Source organism: Hipposideros armiger, unplaced genomic scaffold (assembly GCF_001890085.2).
Source record: "Hipposideros armiger isolate ML-2016 unplaced genomic scaffold, ASM189008v1 scaffold_269, whole genome shotgun sequence".
NCBI classification, from domain to species: domain Eukaryota; kingdom Metazoa; phylum Chordata; class Mammalia; order Chiroptera; family Hipposideridae; genus Hipposideros; species Hipposideros armiger.
Window position 1 is genome coordinate 193,379 of NW_017731619.1, and position 19,633 is coordinate 213,011.

The 19,633-nt window shown below is 43.9% G+C and overlaps 1 protein-coding gene across 1 annotated transcript; it reads right to left on the reverse strand.

The window, feature by feature from the left end:
* Positions 1–1,625: 1,625 nt before the first annotated feature.
* SSTR4 (somatostatin receptor 4) lies at positions 1,626–4,917 on the reverse strand. The gene is given in 2 exon segments (XM_019656918.1): positions 1,626–2,542; positions 4,902–4,917. Coding segments are annotated over 2 exon segments (933 nt in total).
* Between the last annotated feature and the right edge of the window lie 14,716 nt (positions 4,918–19,633).

Here is a 19,633-nt window from a genome sequence, read left to right on the forward strand (position 1 = left end):
GATCATATGACACCTGTGTCTAAGACCAAAACTCAGCTCTCCTGCTGGTTTCTCCTATACCAGGCACCTGCTCAGAACACTTCAGAGAGGGGCTTGCTCTGCCTTTCCCTTGCTTTTAGAGAGGAGCCTTGGTTCATGGTGGAATCAGAGTGTCCCCTTGGGCCTTACCCTTCCCACCTGGCCCTGCCTCGATGATCTTCTTCAGCCTCCCAGCAGCACCCCTGTGTCTACCTTAGAATGTCTGCTGGCTCTTGAGAAGGCCCAAGACAGGCAATATCTGCTAAGCTGACAGGTACAGGATGTTTTTTTCCTGAAGCTGCCAGGAAGTGAGAACTCTATAAAGCTGACCACTAAGAAGAGCAGAGGGGCACTGTCTTCAGCTCCCCCATTTCTCCCCCTCACCATCAGGCCAACCAAACCAGAAGTCTCATTTACTATGCTAAGCCAGCTGGAGTCTCCCACATAGCACTTCATGCATGTTTAATAGCATGTTTTCACTACACATTCCAGCGTAAGTAAGCATTACAAGCATTTCCTCAGCCCCCACCTCTGCTTTTAGCAGAAAGCAGGACTGAAGCTCTTCTTAAGCTGACTTTGTTTTGGGGGAAAGAATTTATTCTTGGGTTAATATCAGGCAATAAGTTACAGCCTTTTACTGTGTTCAGCCTGCATATGTTTATTATCTACATCTGGCCGATGTTTTACTGAATGTTGACTTTTTTCTTAACAGTGGGTGATAGAGCTGCCTTCTCTATTCAAAATCCAGGCTGATTTCCATTTGCATTCTCTGGTCTTCTTTTCCTTCTCCTGGCTCCCCTCCCACTCACTATCACAGTATAAACTGCCACGTCTCATCCTGTCATGCCAAAGGTTAAAGGCAAAAAAAAATCACATCATAGAAGCTAGATAAGATTTATCCTCTCTGCTTTTATTACTGACCTGCTTTTATGCCTCATAACCAACCTCATGTCAGATCTCCCTAAATCTTTTCTACTCACAAGAAACCTGTTACTAGCCTAGTACAACCAGGGTGACACTTGTGATTGCAAGCAGGCATTGGTCCTGGGAGTAACAAAGCTGGTGCCCCAGGCTGTTAAACATAAATCTATTTTAGCACAAGAGCCCAGGAACAAAAACAAAGAGAGTGCACTTGCAGGCATCTTTCTTTCTCCCTTCTCTTTCTGCATATGCTAAGTCCCCACCACCAGGCGAAGTCTGCACAGAGCAAGGGCTCTGGCTGTTCCCACCCTCAGACAGTTCTCTTCCATGCAGAGTTGCTGTAACAAGTCACATGCAAATGGCTATACCTCTCTGGCATCCTCCTGCTTTCTACCCCTTGAAAAATAGCCAGAAATTCTGGAGTGACTAATATCCTAGACCAGTGCTCAGAGGAGTCCTACCCCCATGGAGGTTTCCTTCTGAGGGCCAGAGTCCTTGGAAAAGAAGAAAACAGAGGAGGTTTGATGTTCTTGGGGCTGGCCCACAGACTGTTGAGAGGAGGTGGCTATGGGGGAAACAGGAGGTGGTTCTTAAGTGAACATCCAGCAGAGACAGTCTGCTGGGCTGTAAGGATGGTGCAGACCCCCTTGGAGGTGGCCATGCTGGGTGGGTGGTGAAAGGGCTTTTCAGAAGGTAGTGGTCCTGGAGAGGGGAACCTGCTTGCAACTGGGTTCTTGATGCATGGGCTCCTGCTGGCAGGGGCGTGAGGGGCATATGCATCCTGCCCTACCTCTGCTTTTGAGAGCAACAGAAGAGTAGTCCAGGGGCTCTTCCTCAGCACTGACAGTGGCATCCAGGAGGCAGCAGTACAGGCAGAAAATCTGCTGGAAAGAACGGTGGAAGTTGTCAGAGAGAACGCCATAGAGGATGGGGTTGGAACAGCTGTTGGCATATCTGAGGATGAGCTTGGTGGTGGCATCAAGGCTGTTCACAAACAGGCTCAGTAGCTGCACCACATAAAAAGGCATTCAGCAGAGCACAAAGATGGCCACCACCATCACCAGCCTCCTGATCTTCTCTGAGCGTTTCCTCTGCTGCCAGCTGGCCCATAGTGCCACCACTCGCATCTTGCTCACCATAAGCAGGTAGCACAGTCTGATGGCCAAGACCAGTGGCAGGAAGCCCAACAGGAAAGTGTAGACCATGAAGACCACCGACCAGGCCAGGTGCATCCAGTGTAGGTTGCAGGTCATGACCTGGCTGCCCAGAGCCGGCCTGGTGCCTGTGAAGATGGTGATAGGCAGGGTGATCAGCAAGGTTGCCACCCACACACCCAAGTTACCTAGCTTGGTCACATTGTGCCGCCAGTAGGTAGCGGTGCGCAGAGGGTGCACCATAGCAATGTAGTGGTCCACGCTGAGCACTGCGCAGCACAGCATCAACCCAGAGGGCCAATGGTGCAGGGCTGCCCACTAGGCCATGAAGGCTAAGCTCAGCATGAAGACCTCATCAGCAACGGTCTGGTTGAGCAGAAAGCCTTTGGTGCCTCTGGAAGTGGCTCCCAGGTCACCAGGGTTAGGGTCCCAGCTGCTATGCTGGGTAGCTGGGGAGGGGCATCAAGATGCTTGAGGCCAGCTGGAGGAGACCTTTCAGAGGAGGGGGGCCGGAGGCTTCTGACTGCTATTTATCCAGGCTTTTTTTTGGGGGGGGGACTCAGCACAGGTGTGATCAGCACTGTGCAACACAGTAGCTGATCCCAATCTCTGTCCCCAGTTTCTGCTACCCAAATGGACTCATTTGCAATATTTGCCCTAGTGGTCCTCCTCTCCTTTGTGGAGACTCCTTATCTGGGTCTATCCTTTCCTCTGACCCCGTTCTCATCATTGCCCTTTAGAGAGAGACCCCTTTGGGGAAGGAGATGACACCTTTGTTATTCTAGATGGTGCAGGTATTTGGGGGAGAGGCCAAGAGAAACCTCAGACTTGTCAGGGGAGGACTATTGTGGCTTTTCCCTTTCACCCTGGACTGGAGGAGACCCTTAAATCATTCCCCTACAGAAAGTCCCCTCTGGGCCCAGTGGGGAGGTGTCCCAAGGCTGTTCCCAACTCCTAGATGCCCCACTTCTGCTGTCCTGTCTGTCCATTTAATGTCCAGCTCCCTCCCCTCCCTGAGATATATTTCTTGTTGTCCTGCCTATCCTGTGAGCCTTTGGAATCCTTCCCATTTCTACTTTAGAGAGTTTTCCTCCTAATGTTTCCTGATTCTTCCCCTTTCTACCCCCACACGTGTGTACACCTCGAAGCAAGTTAAGCTAGCATTTAATAAGGTAAATATATGTTGCTCTCTTCCATGGTTATTAGAAAACAGTTCACATTCAGTGTGAGGCATGCCACAATGGGAACATCTAAACCCAGCACTTCTGAATTATTGGGGTTAGGGAGACTGAGTATTCATTCATTTAACAAATGATATGCAGATAATGCACATGCTGACTCACTATGAGGTGCTGATCTACTGTGTGTAGGGCTGCAGGGACCTTGGATTTTCACCAACTGCTCTAGCAGGCATATGGGAAAGTGCTTGTGGTCACAAAGGAAGGGTGGCAATGGTGGAGGCCATGAAAGGCTTCACAGAGAAGGTTACAAATGGCAAGGGTGGTCATGGCAGTGAGGATGAAGGTGGCCTCCAGAGAGAGAAGCTGGCAGAGTAGATACTTCTAGAGGTCTCAGGAATGGGCTGTAATGTGGCAGCAGCATTGGGTGCCTGGCAGGGCAGCGGGATGTCATGGGTGATGATGAGAGGTGCTGAGGCTGCAACAGACTGAGGGTACCTTGTGTGCCTGGTGGACACTTAGGGTCCTCATCGAAAGCTGTGGAGAAGCAGAGACCTGGATAAGCTGGTGTCAGTGTTAGAACTGGGGTCTATGTAGCTCCCAGGCTGCTGACAGAGAATGGCCTGAGGGTCAAGGTCTATGAGGTTTGCACAGGGAACCTTTGGGGCTGTTGCAACAGTGCAGAAAAAAGCTGCGTACTTGTGCCAGGACTGCTGTAGTGGGGAGCAGAGCAGGGCAAGCCTGGGATATTCCGAGACCACACAGTACAGACAGGGCAGGACACTGTAGCTTTGTGGCCTTGATAGTAGGCTGCCTGGTTCAAATACAGCTCCACCTCTTACCAGATAAGCAACCTTAGGCAAGTTCCTCAACCTCTTCATGTTTCAGTTTCCACATATGAAAAGTGGGCCTGATGATAGTAACTACCTGGTGAAGTGTTGTGATGATTCATCACATCGGTGCATGGGCTGTGACTGGGAGAGTACCTGGCTATGGGCAGCACTCAGTGAGCATCACCTGTCTTGGTTATTTCTTTTTCTACCTTTCTCTGGGTGGCCTTAAAGGGATGATCTGGATGGTGAGACAAAAGAAGAAATCTGCCTGTCCCTACTTGGACCCACACTACCCGATTTTCCACTGCTTGGCTGCCTTCAGAGGGTAAAGGGGTTAATGTAGGCCATTGATAACTACCCTGCATTATTATTATTGCTTTTCTTGTTAGCTGTATATAGGTTTATATTGACAATCTTTTCATACCTAACTTGTATTTAAAATAATCCTGAGATACATGGGGAAACTATTGATATTATTATTATTCCAACTTTGTAGAAATGACCAAAACAAAGCAAGCTTAGCTGAGAAGGAAGCTAAGAAACTAGAGAAAAGGAGACTTAAAATTCCTATAGTGACGGGGCTCTCCCATATCATTTGGCCCTCCTTCTCAGAGCTGGTGAGCTGGAATGAGGAGTCATCACTCCTTGAACGTGTTGTTACTGGGATGTGAGAGGCCAGGTACAAACCCTGCTAAGGCTGCCATAAAAGAGGAGGCCCCAGCCCTCAATGGGAACAGGATGGGGGATCTGACATAACCTCAGCTTCCAGGCACTCATTTCCCTGCGGGGCCAGGTACCCTCCACAGGCTCCATTATGGTCCCATTGGGGAAATTCACAAACACTGATGCCTGAATCCTGTCCCCAGACACTCTGACTACTTAGTCTGAAGGGGAACTGAGGCATTTGAATATTTTGTAGGCTCTCCAGATAATTCTAAAGGACACTGATGCAACATTTTACTAAGTGGAATTATAGAGAGGCAGGCAGCCTGGGGCCACACTGTGTAGAAATCATTGTACTAGAGGGAGAGGCCAGGAGAAACATCTGGAAAACAAAACAGAGACCCCTCTGCTCAGAGGAGCTGAGAGCTCCAAAAGGGTGAGGGACATCTGGGCAGAAAGAGGCTGGAGCAACTGGCCCCCAAATCTGTCTTCTCCCAAGGCATTAAGTGTTTACCTGAAGGGGGACCAGTCACCACATTTTTCCACCAGAGGAGAAAACCTAGTGAAACATTCGTGCTGAGTAGAAGCAGTGGGAGACAAAGTACATTTATCAGATGTTTCTCATCTTACCTGTCCCTTTGCTGTGGAATGTATGTACTGGGACCTAGTTTTGGGTTAAATGTCTGGCATCAGTCCCAAACTTCTCCCCTTATCACACTGTTATAAGTTGTACAGAATTGGAGCTGGGCTAGGTCAGGGGGACCTTCTCTAGCTGGTGAGAGGATCACCCATGGGTACAGTTGGTCCCAGCTGCTAGAGGACCCATGGAACTTCCTAGGCTGGACAGAGGGTGGAGCAGGGGCCTCTGCTCCTCCTCAAGCCAGAAGGAATAGCTCCTTTGTTGGAAATGTGAATATCTCTGCTATTTCCGTACTTCCAATGTGCTCCTCAGGCCTGGAGTCTCCTGGCCTGGAAGCATCTGGACCACAGGTTTCTGGGAGACAACTGCTTCTGCAAATAGTAGTGTACCAAGGAGAGGCTTGGCCCTCAGCAAGGAGAGCAGTTCTGAGAGCCACTTTTTTCATCTGCTGATTAGAAAATCATCTCAAGTGCTCTCAGTACTCAGCTTGGCTTTGATGACCTCTGCCACAGAGCATATTAAAGGCATACTTTATCCAGAGATGAGTCCCTAGCATTGTCAGGGTGGTTTACATAATGACCTCTTCTTTAGATTCCCCTCTGAACTCTGGTGATATCACCTTCAATATAAGCGAGAGGATTTCCTTTAACAATGTATTACTTATTAAATGATTCCCTCAAAAAAAGTGTAAACCTAAAATCATATGAGATAAAATGTCAGTGGGAGAAAGGCATGGGTCTGAAAGAGATACAATGTACATACAATAGTATCCAAGTTATGTAAACCCTGCTGTCAACCCTTTGGAGTGAGGAAATCGAGTTCCAATCTGATCATTGGGAGTTGTCTTCAGACTGCCTCAGCATCCTGGCCTCATCACTCTGCAGGTAGAAGAGAAGGAACTGGAAGACAGAAAACATGGGTTTCATTCTGAACCCTCTGCTTATGAGGGGTATGAGCTTGGGTGGCTCCCTTACAGCAGTGATTTTTCAAGAATGGCCCTAGGACAACAACATTCTAATCACCTGATAAAAATATGCATCCTTGACCTGTTGAATCAGAAACACAGAATGTGGGGACCAACCCTCTAGAGGACTAATGACACTCAAGACTGAGAACCTCTGGCATAGCCTTTCTAAGCCTTGTTTTCTCATCTGGCTCGTTTCTCAGAGTTGTGAACCAGTATCAGGAAAGATAATTTGATATGAATGCTCTGAAATCTCTAGACCATATGGGCTACTGAGCACTGGAAATGTAGTGATGTGCTTTAAGTGTAAACTGTGCATTAGATTTCAAATTTTTCGGATGAACAAAAGAATTTAAAATATCTCAATGTCTTTTATATTGATTACATGTTAAAATGATAATGTTTTGGATATAGAGATAAAATAAAGTATATAATGAAATAAATTCTACCCATTTCTTTTTATTCTTTAATGTGGTAAAAATTTACATTGAAAAATGTAAGTTATATTTGTGTCTCACACTATATTTCTACAGCATTATAACATGTAGGATATCACTACTCCTACACCAATGCTATTGACATGCTGGTCCTGCATTGTCAGTGCTGTAGTCACTAGACTCAGGTGGCTCTTTGAATTTAATTAAAATTAAAAACATACTGGACAGTGGAGATCTAGAACATTCCATTTTAATGGAAAGTATAGCACTAGAGGTTAAGAGTAGGGTCTTTAGGGCCAAAGTTTTAGACATTTTTGCATGCCTCCCAAACTCCACCTCCTTCTCTTCTTTGTGGGCAGATTCATGATTTAGTTTAGGACTTAATTTTAATGCACTCAAGTGCTCAATTGGTTCCCCCCCAAAAATCTGTTATTGCTATAGGGGTGGTCATGTGGTCCAACTCTGGCCAAAGAGTCATGAGGGTAGATCATTGAAGTTGCAGGGGCAAATTCTGGGAAAGTTTTGGCTATTGTCTCATGGGGATATAATGGTTGGAGGGGCTTCAGTCACTTTGTGACTGTGAGGTGAAGAGTTTGTCCAATATGAAAGCCAAGATGATGAAGATGGTAAGGTGGGAAGCAGGAAAAAACTAGGGTGCTTGGTAATAGTGAGAGCTGATGAGGTAGCCAATTCTGGCACTGCTCTCACTGAACTTATTTTTATGTGCAGTGATCCACATTCTTGTTGTTTTAATGCTTTCAGATATGTTTTCTGTACTTGCAGTAAAAAGCACTCTAACCCATTACCCTTGGTCAAGTCATTGATCTTTGTAAGCCTTACTTTTCTCATCTCTGAGACATGAACAGAAGCGTTCTTACCTCATTGAATTAGGAAACGTGATAATAACGCAAGCAAACATTTATGTCACACTTGCTATGTGCCAGACTGTGCCAAACAGTCGACTCATGTGACATACACAGAATACTCAGGATAGGTTCCTGAACCTTATATGTTCTTAACACATCATTATGATCATTGTTGTTACAGGAACCAGGCTATTAATTCAGACACTCTGTTCTTAAACATTTTACTTACAGAGGGAAGAAGTAGTCTTTCTGGTCCTCCTCCTACCACCACAGGAGGAAGATTACAGGACCATTTGAAAAATGTTTTTGCTTCTATGTCAGTTTTGAAAATTCAAATCCTCTCACATTTGAATGATGTAGGAATCAACACATAGACAAGTGCTTGCCTGGTATTCAGATTATAATGCATATATTTAAAAACAGATTCATAATAAAATTCCTGAAAATCTAAAAGGGCTCATTGTAAGAGATTCTAGGTGGATTCTAAACTTCTGGAGTTTAGGAATGGGTTTTTGCCATACGCCAAACTCTAGCTGTCATTGTCTTTTGCACAGACTGAGCAGCTTGATAAATAGTCTATTTCTTTTTTTTTTAAAGATTTTTTTTTATTGGGGAATTGGGGGGATGGGAACAGTGCAGGGGAATTGGGGGAAGGGGAACAGACAAGTTGCTGTCGTTTTGTTCTTCAATCTAGTTGTGGAGGACGTTGCTTCACTGGCCCAAGTTGGCACCATCATTGCGCTCTTCTCTGGCGTGGCAGATCAGTCGCCGGCTTCTGGATGGCCGCTCACTGCAGCTGCTGGCTGCTCACGCTGGCTGCTGGCCACACACGGTAGCCCATGGCAATCCACTGCCACAGGGACTGCAGCCCACGCCGTCGCCGGCGACTCATGGCAGCCCAGCTCCAGGTTGAGCTGTTGTTCAGCATCTTAGCTGTGGAGGGCAGTGTCACTGGCCCTCATATGTGGGATCCGAACCGGGGCCCTCTGGCATCCCAAGCGAGTTCTCAACCATCGCGCCACTCGGCCGGCCCAATAGTCTATTTCTTAATTCTCTGTCAAGAACAAAGGAGGGTTAAAGATTCATCCTATTTGAAAGCTAACCAGCTAGCCTCCCACAATCACATGGAAGCTGGAAAAAGACAGGAGACTCCTGGATCAGAGGCAAGGACTTTATTACACAGGGCACAACAGGTGGCATGAGCTTCTTATTTGCATTCATCACCCTACACCCAGCTCATGGGTGACAAAGGAAGGTGAGCCCAGGTTGATGTTGCACACAGTGGGTTTACATGAGCATTGAGGATTCCTGAGTTTAAGAAATCTTAATCTTATACGGGGTAATAGCAAACCTGACCAATTATCTTTATTATTCTGATCAGGAAACAAATCTGCCCGCTGCCCAAAGAGACATTATCTCTGTCTCCTAAATCTATTGCTGTACAAACATCCTTGTGAAGATAGTTCATAGCAAATGCTGTCAGTGTTTTGGTGCATAAGGTGTTCCCAACCCCTAAGTTTTATCTTTTGGTGACCCATCACTTTCTAAATAAATTATTCTCAGTGGCCCACGTTCAGATTACCAGGGAAAGGAATTTGACTGGTCCAGCATGGGTCCAGTATCCTGTCTTAAATTGAGTAGCTGTGGCCAGGGTGAGGGTCAGCCGACATACTTTGTTCACCCTCTGGATGGGCAGGAGGGGCAGATTCTCTTAGGGGAAGGACAGGGAGACAGCTTTAGTGAAGACCTAGACAACAAACACTTATTGTATAACTGGTATCATAATCATTAGTAGGAGTAGCCTCTTTAGAAATATTATAAATCATTTATGTTAAAAAGAGTCATCAAATATAACTCAAATAACTTCATCAGAGAACAGTTACCAAATAAAGTCATTTAATTATACTATCTGTATTTTCTGAATATTAAAAAAATTGGATTGTGCCATCCTGCTGAGTGGGTTCAGAGCAATGTTTAACAGCTCCTTTTATTGCTAATGGTTTGCTGGGTTTATGCTCTTTGGAAGGTGCCAGAATTATTTGTATTGTCACTGAAATGTGCTGTTTATGTAAATCTTACTCAGAAAAACAGAAAAGTAACTGAAAAACCAACCTAGCAGCCAGAGAAAAGGCAGCCCAATGAAAGGGCTTAACAGGAGAAAGCAGTGGAGTTCTGGAAAACAATGTCTGTCAACAGAACCCACTGACAAGAAGCTGTCCTTCAAGACTGTTCCCTGCCCTGTTCTGTTGAATGTAAATGGAGAAGTCAGAATAGGCAAGTGGGGTCCTCTTCATGGCTTTCCTTTTTCTTATCTCCATTGATGAAATCCTTCCAGTTTTCTAACCACTGGCTTCTCAGAAAACAAAAGGCTCTGAGCTTGTGAATGCATCCTTCAGTGTTGGATGGATTTGAATCTTCATTATACTGTATAGATTTATTTACACTTTAATTATTCTCTAATAATGAAATGAAAGAGCCGTCAAAATGGAGAAGCCTAATTAAAGTTTGTTCAAGACAAAGCAGAGGGTAAGAAAGGGCCAGTTGTGCACACTTAGACAGCACCAATCTATAGTTTAGAAAATGTCAAAAACCAACATTTAAAGGGGACATTTGGGGTGAGAGGAGAGGGGCCAATTTATTCTGCCTTTGAACCCATCTGGATCCCTTCCCTGCATCCCATAACTGGAGAGGCCTGCTTACCTGTTAACCACTTCCCAGGTTTTAGGACTAGTCATCCTCAAGCAGTCCTGCCTCAGACACAGAGCACCAAGTCTGCCTTCCTCCAAACACACACAGGAATAAACTCATCCCTCCCCTTTGTAATACAGACCCCCATCTCACTGCCTGTGGCTTTTCTCTCTCCCCTGCCATGTTGTCCTGGGGCCTACAACTTGGCTGTTCAGACAGCAGCTTTCTACCTGTATAACCATTGTCTCCCTAGGCAGGTGCATTTATCTATTCACGTAGGTTTTGGTCAGCTCTAGACATTGGACTAAGTATTTTAAGAAATACAGAGATGAAAACAAAGCCTGGTGTTTCTCTTGAGAGCTCACAATCCACTGTGGGCACGAGACAGGCAGGTAAACAAAGAACCCTTACCATGCATGAGAACCAGACAGGAGGTTGGATTAGGGTTCTGGGAGCATGGAGGAGGGACCTGGACAGACTTCACAATTGGAAACAACTTGAAGACTTACTTAGACTTCTCCTCTACATCAGAGAAGGAGAGGCAAATATGGAGCCTGGAGGGTGGTGGGTGTGTGGGTAATCCAAGGACCTCCAGGATAGAGAAGAGGGCTCTCCTTTCATGTCTATCTCAGTCCCCATTGGTGCTTGGGTGCGTTTTACCTCAGAGAGAAGATTTATTCTCATCACTTTGACAGCTAGATTTAGATTCTGGGTGGTGCCTACGCTAGAGGACGTTTAAATGTTGACACTGTATGAATAGTTTAGTGTGACTAGAAAAGCATGACTTGGGCACATTTAAAGTAAAAGGAGGTATATTTAAAGTTCACATGTGTGCTCTTCTCTGCCAGCCCTCTGGAAGCTGAGCAGGGGTCATCTTCAAAGGTAGCATCTGGAACAGCCATGGGAAATGTGTTTTCATAGCATTAGGAGCAATTACACCAGCAAGTTCCAACTTTTCTGTTTTACTAACACAATTCATGCTGAAAATCAATATTTGCTGAGTGATGACTTGACCCTCATCTTGCAGAGCCCCAAGACTGGAGCTATCACATTTCTCTAGAGCACTGCTTCTCAGAATCACTTAGGGTGTGTGGTTAAATGCAGGCCCTGGGGCCACCACTGACTTGAGACCTCTGGGGTGGGATGGAAATTTGTGGTCTGGGGTCTACATTTTTAACACATTACCCAGATGATTCTAATGAACACCAAACTTTGAGAGACTTGCTCTGGAAAATCGATAAAAGGATCTTGTAAAGGAGACTAGGAATTGCCACTGTTAATCTGTGTGGAGGCCTCAGGAAGGATTTATAACAGGTTTCTCAAAATCTAATGTGCCTTTGAGATTTTCTGGTTAAAGTGTAGGTTCTTGGGCCCCTAGCTCCAAAAATGAAGCCATAACAATATAAAAATTGAGATGTTCTAAATTAAATGACAGTGGCCACAAAGTGAGAGAAAAACACAGGAATTATTAACCAGTTAGTAGTTTTACGCCAGCTGATAAAAGACTGCTCACATTCCTGTATGCATGTTTGATCTCTGAATGAACCTCCAGGCATCTATTAAGTGACCATAGGAAGCCACTGCATTCTGCATATGCATGAACTTTCAGGACTGTTGCCTGTAACCTTTCAAAAGTAATAAAATTTTCTTCCTCACACACTGCTCCTATCATAAAACTGCTCCCACTTCACCTTTTCCCACCCCCCTTATCTGTAGCCAATGTAAATCATTTCAAAACTTACATCTTTCTTCCCCAAAACATCATGCAGAAAAGCCCTCATAAACTCCAGGATGAAGGATGAGTCACCTTTTCTACGTGGTGCTGCTACTGATGGTTTAGACTTCATGTCCCAGGACCTGGCCCTTTTTCTTGCTAGCTGTGGCCCAATAAACCCTCTCTTTTAAGAAGGCTTGCAGCTGTGGAAGTTAAGTTTTTTTGTTTAACAGCCAGAATCTCTGAAGCTGAAGCTCCAAGTTCTGCATATTTTATAAACACTTAGGTTACTTATGAATGTAGAAAGGATGATTTTGGAGCAAGCAGCTGGAATGGATTTTCAATTTTCTTAACATCATAAATCTTTTTGTTTGTTTGTTTGTTTGTTTAGTCTGAGCTCCGTGATTTGAATGAGGTGGTTTTCATAGCCTAGCCAATAGCAAACAGATGTGGTGGGAGGAACAGAAGGTCAATAGACTTTGAGACAGTAGCCAAAGACTTCTCAGGTAAGCTTGAGGGGACAGGATAACTCCCAGAGAAATGAGTACCTGTCTGGGCAGAACACTGCTAGTTGCTGTTATTCTAAAGTCTAGACCAGTGGTTCTCAAAGCGGGATTCCTGAAATAGCAGAATCATCATCACCCTGGGCCTGTCCAGAAATGCAAATTTTGGGCCCCACCGCACTTACTCTGAATTATCAACTCAGTATTTTCAAGAGCGCTCCAGAGGATTCTATGTTGAAGTTTGAGAGCCAGTGTTCTCGACTTTGGTTGATAGATGGAGACTGTCTGGTGAGTGTCCCTACTGTCCTCAGATGTGTTGCCTTTCTCACTGCTGCCTGATTGGATGGAAGATGGAAAGTCAACATCTTCTCTCCTCCTACTGTGCTATAGAGACACTGCAGAAAACCTCTCAGTCTCAGTGCTCACACTTTCTTGACTGCCATCTTTTATCATCTTTGGAGGATTTTAGCAAAGTTCTTTGTCTTTTGTGGAATAAGGATGCTGTCTAAAGTCCTAGTAACATTGTTGGCTGATGTAAGATAACAAGGACAAAAATTTTTGCCTTTAAAAAGGGTATAAGAAAGGGGTAAATAGTAATTGTACAGTGGAGAGACTTGGTGAACATCACTTTAAACAAAGGATAGAAGCTCAAATCCACAACAATGGGACAAACCAACATCACATAACAGCTGAGATGATGCCCTGAGAAGAACACCAAGCACATCTGTGGCATTACTGTCCAGAATGCTGTGGACAGAAAAGGGGCCACATATTAAACCTGAAAAGCTCAGGAGACTGAAAATAATCACATAAGAATGGCATGAGCATAAAAAAAACCCATAAGTGGGCCATGGCAGGAAGTCACATCTTTAGCTTCCTTCATAAAGTTAATCTGTGCCTGTCAGTGGGCCTGTCTGTTGTCTTTTTTGCAACTAAGATAACATCTTTGGAATGTCAGTAATCCTATTTCTGGACCAGAGCTGGAAACTGCAAAATTTCTCATTATTATGCTTGTTTCCTGACTATGTGTTGTAAAAAGCGAACTGTTAACTATCCTGTACCCACCTATGTAAAGGAAGTACCTGTCTCTCCAATTTACTTTTATCCAATCCCAGAGATTTCCCAGCTTTGCTTTCTTCCAGCCCCTTAATCTATCACCAATGGATTTCATGTAACCTTCCTCCTTTGATTTTACATATAAAATTAGCTGTAAGCTGCCATTTCGCGGAGCATTTTCTGAATCCGTTGAGATTTTGCTTCCCAGCAATTGTCATCAGTTTGGCTCAAATAAATTCTTATAAATTACCTCTTAGGCTGAATGTTTATCATTGACAATACATAACCTGAATTAGTTCATTAGGGAACATAATGCAAACACAAACTGAAGGACATTCTACAAAACAACTGAAATACACTTTCTAAAACATCTAGATCAAGAGCACTGTGAAGGGATGAGGGGCTATTCCAGCTCAAGGAGACTCAAGAGAACTGACAACTGAATGCATATGTGGTTCTGAAGTGGATGCTGGGCAAGGAGGAAAGAGCTATCAAAGGCATCATAATTGGGACAATTGACAACATTTAAGTGTGGCCTGTGGGTTTGATTATAGTATTGTTTAATGTTAAATTTTCTGATTTTGATTATTCTACTGTGGTTATGTAAGAGAATGTCCTGTTCTTAAGAAAACCCAACTGGAATATTTAGTAAGCATGCAGATGTCTCTAACTTAATCTCAGATGATTTAAACAGAAAAACAAAGAGAGTCTGAGAGAATGATAATGGAGCAAAATGTAAAATAATTGATGAATCTGGGTAAAGGGTATATGGAAATTCTGGGAAATATATATATATTTATATTTATATATATACAGAGAGAGAAAGAGAGAGAGAGAGAGAGAGAGAGAGAATTCAAGTTACTATCATGGCTATTTTAAGTAGTGAGATTATGGGTGGTATTTTTTTAAAACCTGTTTCTTCCTAAATATTCTGTAATAAGCATGTACTCTAATTGAAATCAGATCAGAACAAAGGACATGATAGAAATGATTCTTTTTATACATACTCCAGCTGTCATTTTCCTTTTGCTGGCTAAATGTATTCATGTCTACTTCTCTAAAGGACTTGAGCTAGCTTAGAGCCAGAAACACACAAAACCAAGCAAAAAAGACCCAAACCAAACATACAAGTAGAAAGTAGGTGGGGGGAGGGGAGAGAATTTAACTCATTTCACTGTCAATGAAACCATTTGTTCCTTTGCCCTCTCCTATTCTTGGAAGCTTGCTTTTTTCCAGATCCTAGTCTACTAGTTATGTCTATTCCACATGCATATTAGCCTGTTTCCAGGAGAATTTTACTATCAGAAGAACACTCTTTCTTCTGTCCCTATCATGACTGCAGTTGCCAGGTCTTTGGAGAGGCACTAAAGTACCTTCCTTTTGCTTTTCCTTCCTTGCTAAGCACCTCAGCAGTATTATAGAGATAATAATCTTTTCTGGTAATTTTAGGATTGTTACCATGTGAAGATCTAGACAGTACTTGAAAGATGCCAAATACCTGAGATAATGGCTGTTATTTTAAGGATCTTCTTCCCTTTCAAACACTGTTATTAAGATAACACATTCAGATCACAGAAGGCTGCACTATAATGAGTTTGATTTCTGAACATGTAAACAGTACAGCAGAGGAGTCTCTGGATTGGCCTGCAGGGCTGTGGGGTGAAGTCAGAACCACAGATCTCTGCCAGTGGCAGCAAATATGCTTGGGTTTCCCTTCCAGACAAATGGGTGGTGAGCCTAAAGAAAATGCCTCAAGAAAAGCTGCTGCTGAGCTAGAATGCCCTGTCCTCATCTTAAAGGGCATAGTGAGGTTGTCCCAGTCGACATCTGTCTTCTTTTTATGTATATTTCGCTTTTTTGAGACAGATCTATTCCTACTTTACGAGTTGTTATAAATAATACAATTTCTTAGAAATACCTAAGAAATTTCTTATATATTTGTGGTAACATTCCAGAACTCTGTGGTTGTGCTCAAGAGAAGTTTCTAAGCAGTGAATGATACAAAGCACACTCTACTTAATAGGTTGATCATAAAACAAGGTATTTTATCATGAAAGAGCTGGTTTTAGATATTCTTGGCCCATATCACTTCTGTTCAATTTATTCTGTTGAATAAATAAATAATTGAATGTCTAACCAGCTACTAGGAGCTTGTAGGCCTCATTTCCTTTTGCAGAGCTGGCATTCATGGATTATCTGGAGTAGTAGAGGCCTTCAGCCTTCCTGGGTAGACAGATGGGGTCCACACATAGCAGCAGCCTGGCCTTCAGTTGATAGCTTGTTAGAAATGCAGAACCTTAGGCCCCAACCTGGAACGTCAGAATCAGAACCTGCATTTTGGATCCCCGGGGGGAGGGCAGTTGCACTGGTCCATGAAAGGATGCAGGCGGGTGTGCAGGTATGCCTGCATACCCCACCTTTGGTGGTGAGGAAGAGGAAGCAGGGCTTACTGAAAGGCTTTGTGAAGAACAGGCTGCTCACAGGGGAGGCAGATGCACCCCCAAAAGACATTTTTAAATGATGTCACTTTTAAATATGTTTGAGGCAGATGTTATTTGAAGGAGACTTATGGTAAATCTTCACTGGAGGAAAAAGAAGGATATGCACTTATTGCAGCTTGGATCAGTGCTAAACGCTATGATAGGCATAATATGCATGTACACATGTATGTACGTGTGTGTACACACACAGCTATATATACTTACATGTGAATATGTGTATATACATATGCGTGTGTGTGTGTGTGTGTGTGTGTGTGTGTGTGTGTGTGTGTGTATTTGTGTGTATCCATCTCCTTTCCTCTCATCACCCCAGGCACTGGTTACCAACCCCACCTTGCAGGTTAGGAAGGTGATGATGGATGAGTGGAGAAGGTCAGTAACTTTCAGTGTAAGGAATGAGGGGCAGAGCCATAGGGAAGTCTGGCTGCCTTCAAACCCATGCCCCACTGATTCTGCCTTATATCTTCCATTTTGCATAATATAAATTCTTTTCTGACCCTAAGCACTTCCTGATCTGTTCTGATTATTGGATTATGTGTACGGGTGGGTGGAGGGACCTGGGAGGTTCCAGTTACTACTGTTATGTAGTAAATCACCTGGCCTGGGAAAGCTTAGTTACTGGAAAAATTGAACCTCACCCGCTGCACTGTAGTTTCCTGGTAAAGGACCCAAGTGGGGCCAAGCTGAGGTGTGGCAGGACCTATTCAGTGGTCATTGATCCCTATCTTTCCTGTGCTCTGCAAGCTCACTGTTCACCCTCTGTGCCTCACTTGAAAAGTGAGCTATTAGTAGCAATGCTCCTATGACTACTAGTATCAATATCAAATGTGCTGTATATCAAAAGAAATAATACATACACTGCTTCTAATATCCTGCCTGGGACATAACAGTGCCATGAATAATTGCTGTTACTGCAGACAGTAATAATGGTGCTTATGTGAAGATGCTGCACTTATGGGAACACAAAGTACAGTGAGCAACTCTGAGCAAGATGCGCTGAGTAGGTGTTGGAGAAAGGACATATGGGTGCCAGGACCAGAAAGGCGGTGGGGCAGTGGCCCACAGTGGGAAACCAGGAGCTTCCCTCAGACCAATCCTGGCATCAAAACATTCACCAAGTGTCCACCCCTCAGGAGGGCATAGTGCAGGCTAGGACCGGACAAATGTGACTGTGGGTCTCTGGGAGCCAGATTCCATGCATCTGATTATCTGATTTCCAAGTGGGTTGGAAAGCTTTAAAGTCTAGTTTTTGTTTTTCAGGTTTTTTGTTTTGTTTTGTTTTTTAATGTAAGCCTTTAAATGTAACAATCTTCTTTTTTAAAAAGAGATGCATTTAACTGAAATAAGTCTCTTTCAAAAAGTGAATGAAGTGCCAGGTGCTTTTTCGTCTATCACAAAGTTTCTATAATAGTTGTTGCAAAACTCAGGACTTGGATAGTGTGGTCTTTAGCATACTTAAATGAACCCAGGTATTGTGTTTTTTCTTTTGAATCTGACAATCAAGATATCCAGAAAATTTTGTCAAAATAAACAACCTAGTGTCTGGCTGAGTGGCGTGTTTGTTAAGAGTTGGCTTGGGATACCAGCTCTGAGCAGCAGGGCCCCGGTTTGGATCCCACAATAAGGCCAGTGATGCTGCGCCCTCTACAGCTAAGATGGTGAATAACAGCTCCACCTGGAGCTGGGCTGCCTTGAATCGTCAGGGATGGCGTAGGCTACAGTGGAGCTGCAGTGGGCTCCCGTAAGCTACCATGAGTGGCCGGCAGCCATTGTGAGCTGCCAAGAGCCGCCATGAGCAGCCGTCCAGTGACCAGTGACTGATCTGCCTCACCTGGGAAGAGCGCAATGATAATACCAACATGGGCCAGTGAAGCGACGTCCTCCACAACGAGACTGAAGAACAAAATGACAGCAACTTGTCTATTCCCCTTCCCCGATTCCTCAACTCTGTTCCCCTTCCCCAATTCCCCAATAAAATCTTTAAAAAATAAATAAAATAACCTATGCTTATGAATTGTAAATTAAAAAAAGATGCCAGTAATTTTTCAAGAGCTCTTGAACAAAAGCATATCTTTTAATTCCTAAGTCTGTATTACATTCGCCAAACCTCCTACTTGGAAGGAAGGTTTGCAGCCAGCTCATTGGGCCAGCTGTGGCTGGCTGGCACTTAGGCATCACCCTGCAGAGCACAGATCCCTTTGGTTGGGTTGTTTCCTTCATGCAGCAGATTGCTGCTCCGTATATGTATGGAAGCAGGCATGGAGAAAGCAGCTACTTTATATAGGATGAGTCCTGGATGAGCTTGTTTGAGCATTTGCACTGATGTCCACTGAGTGGCACTTATGATGAGATCCAGAGCTGTGGTACTGTGTTTGAATGTGAATATGATAGATGGGGGAAACCAGTTTACAGGTGCCAGGACACTTCAGACCTGGGGTGACTTGCCTCTTTCCAAGGTCCATGGTCAATGACTGACTTAGGGGTATAAAAGCCAGACTCCTCTGACTCTAGAGAGGCTGCTCTGGGTGTCATGCATGCTCCAGTCTCCTCTGGAATCAAGCTGAAGCTGGTCTCCAGCTGATGCCACATTCTTGCTTAACTTTCTTCCTCTTTTTTTAAAATTATTTTTTATTGTGAAATACACATTTTTTAGAATTAGTTTCAGCTGTACAACACAGTGCAATATTTATACTTTTTACCCCTCGAGGTGACAACTGCCCTCCCCCAATCTGCCGCCCCACTTCCCCCACTTCCCCCTCAATATCATACGTATCTATTACAATTCCCCTGACTCCACTCCCACACTATACTCCATGTCCCATGACTATACATATATATATATATATATATATATATATATATATATTCACTTACAGTTGATATACAATACTATACAACATCAGCTTCAGGTGTACAGTGCAGTGATCAAGACTCTACCCCATCCATGATGCAGTCTCCCTAGCAAGACATGTGACCACCTGACATCCTAAAAAATATTTACAACATTATTAATTATATTCCTCAAACTGTCTTTCATGTCCCTGTGGCAATATTGTAGTTATGTATTTATGCTGTCTAATCCCTTCCCCTTCTCCCTCATCCCCACCGTCTCCCAACTAGCAGCCATCAGTTGTCCCTCTATATCAGCGGTTCTCAACCTTCCTAATGCCGTGACCCCTTAATACAGTTCCTCATGTTGTGGTGACCCCCAACCATAAAATTATTTTCATTGCTAATCTATAACTGTAATTTTACTACTGTTATGAATCTTAATGTAAGTATCTTTATGTTTTCTGATGGTCTTAGGTGACCCCTGTTAAAGAGTCATTCGACCCCCAAAGGGGTCGCGACCCACAGGTTGAGAACCGCTGCTCTATATGTCTGAGACCACTTCTGTTTACTTTGCTCATTCACACAATTTTTTAGATTCCACATATAAGTGAAATCATATGGTATTTGTCTTTCTCCGACTGACTTATTTCACTTAACATAATAGT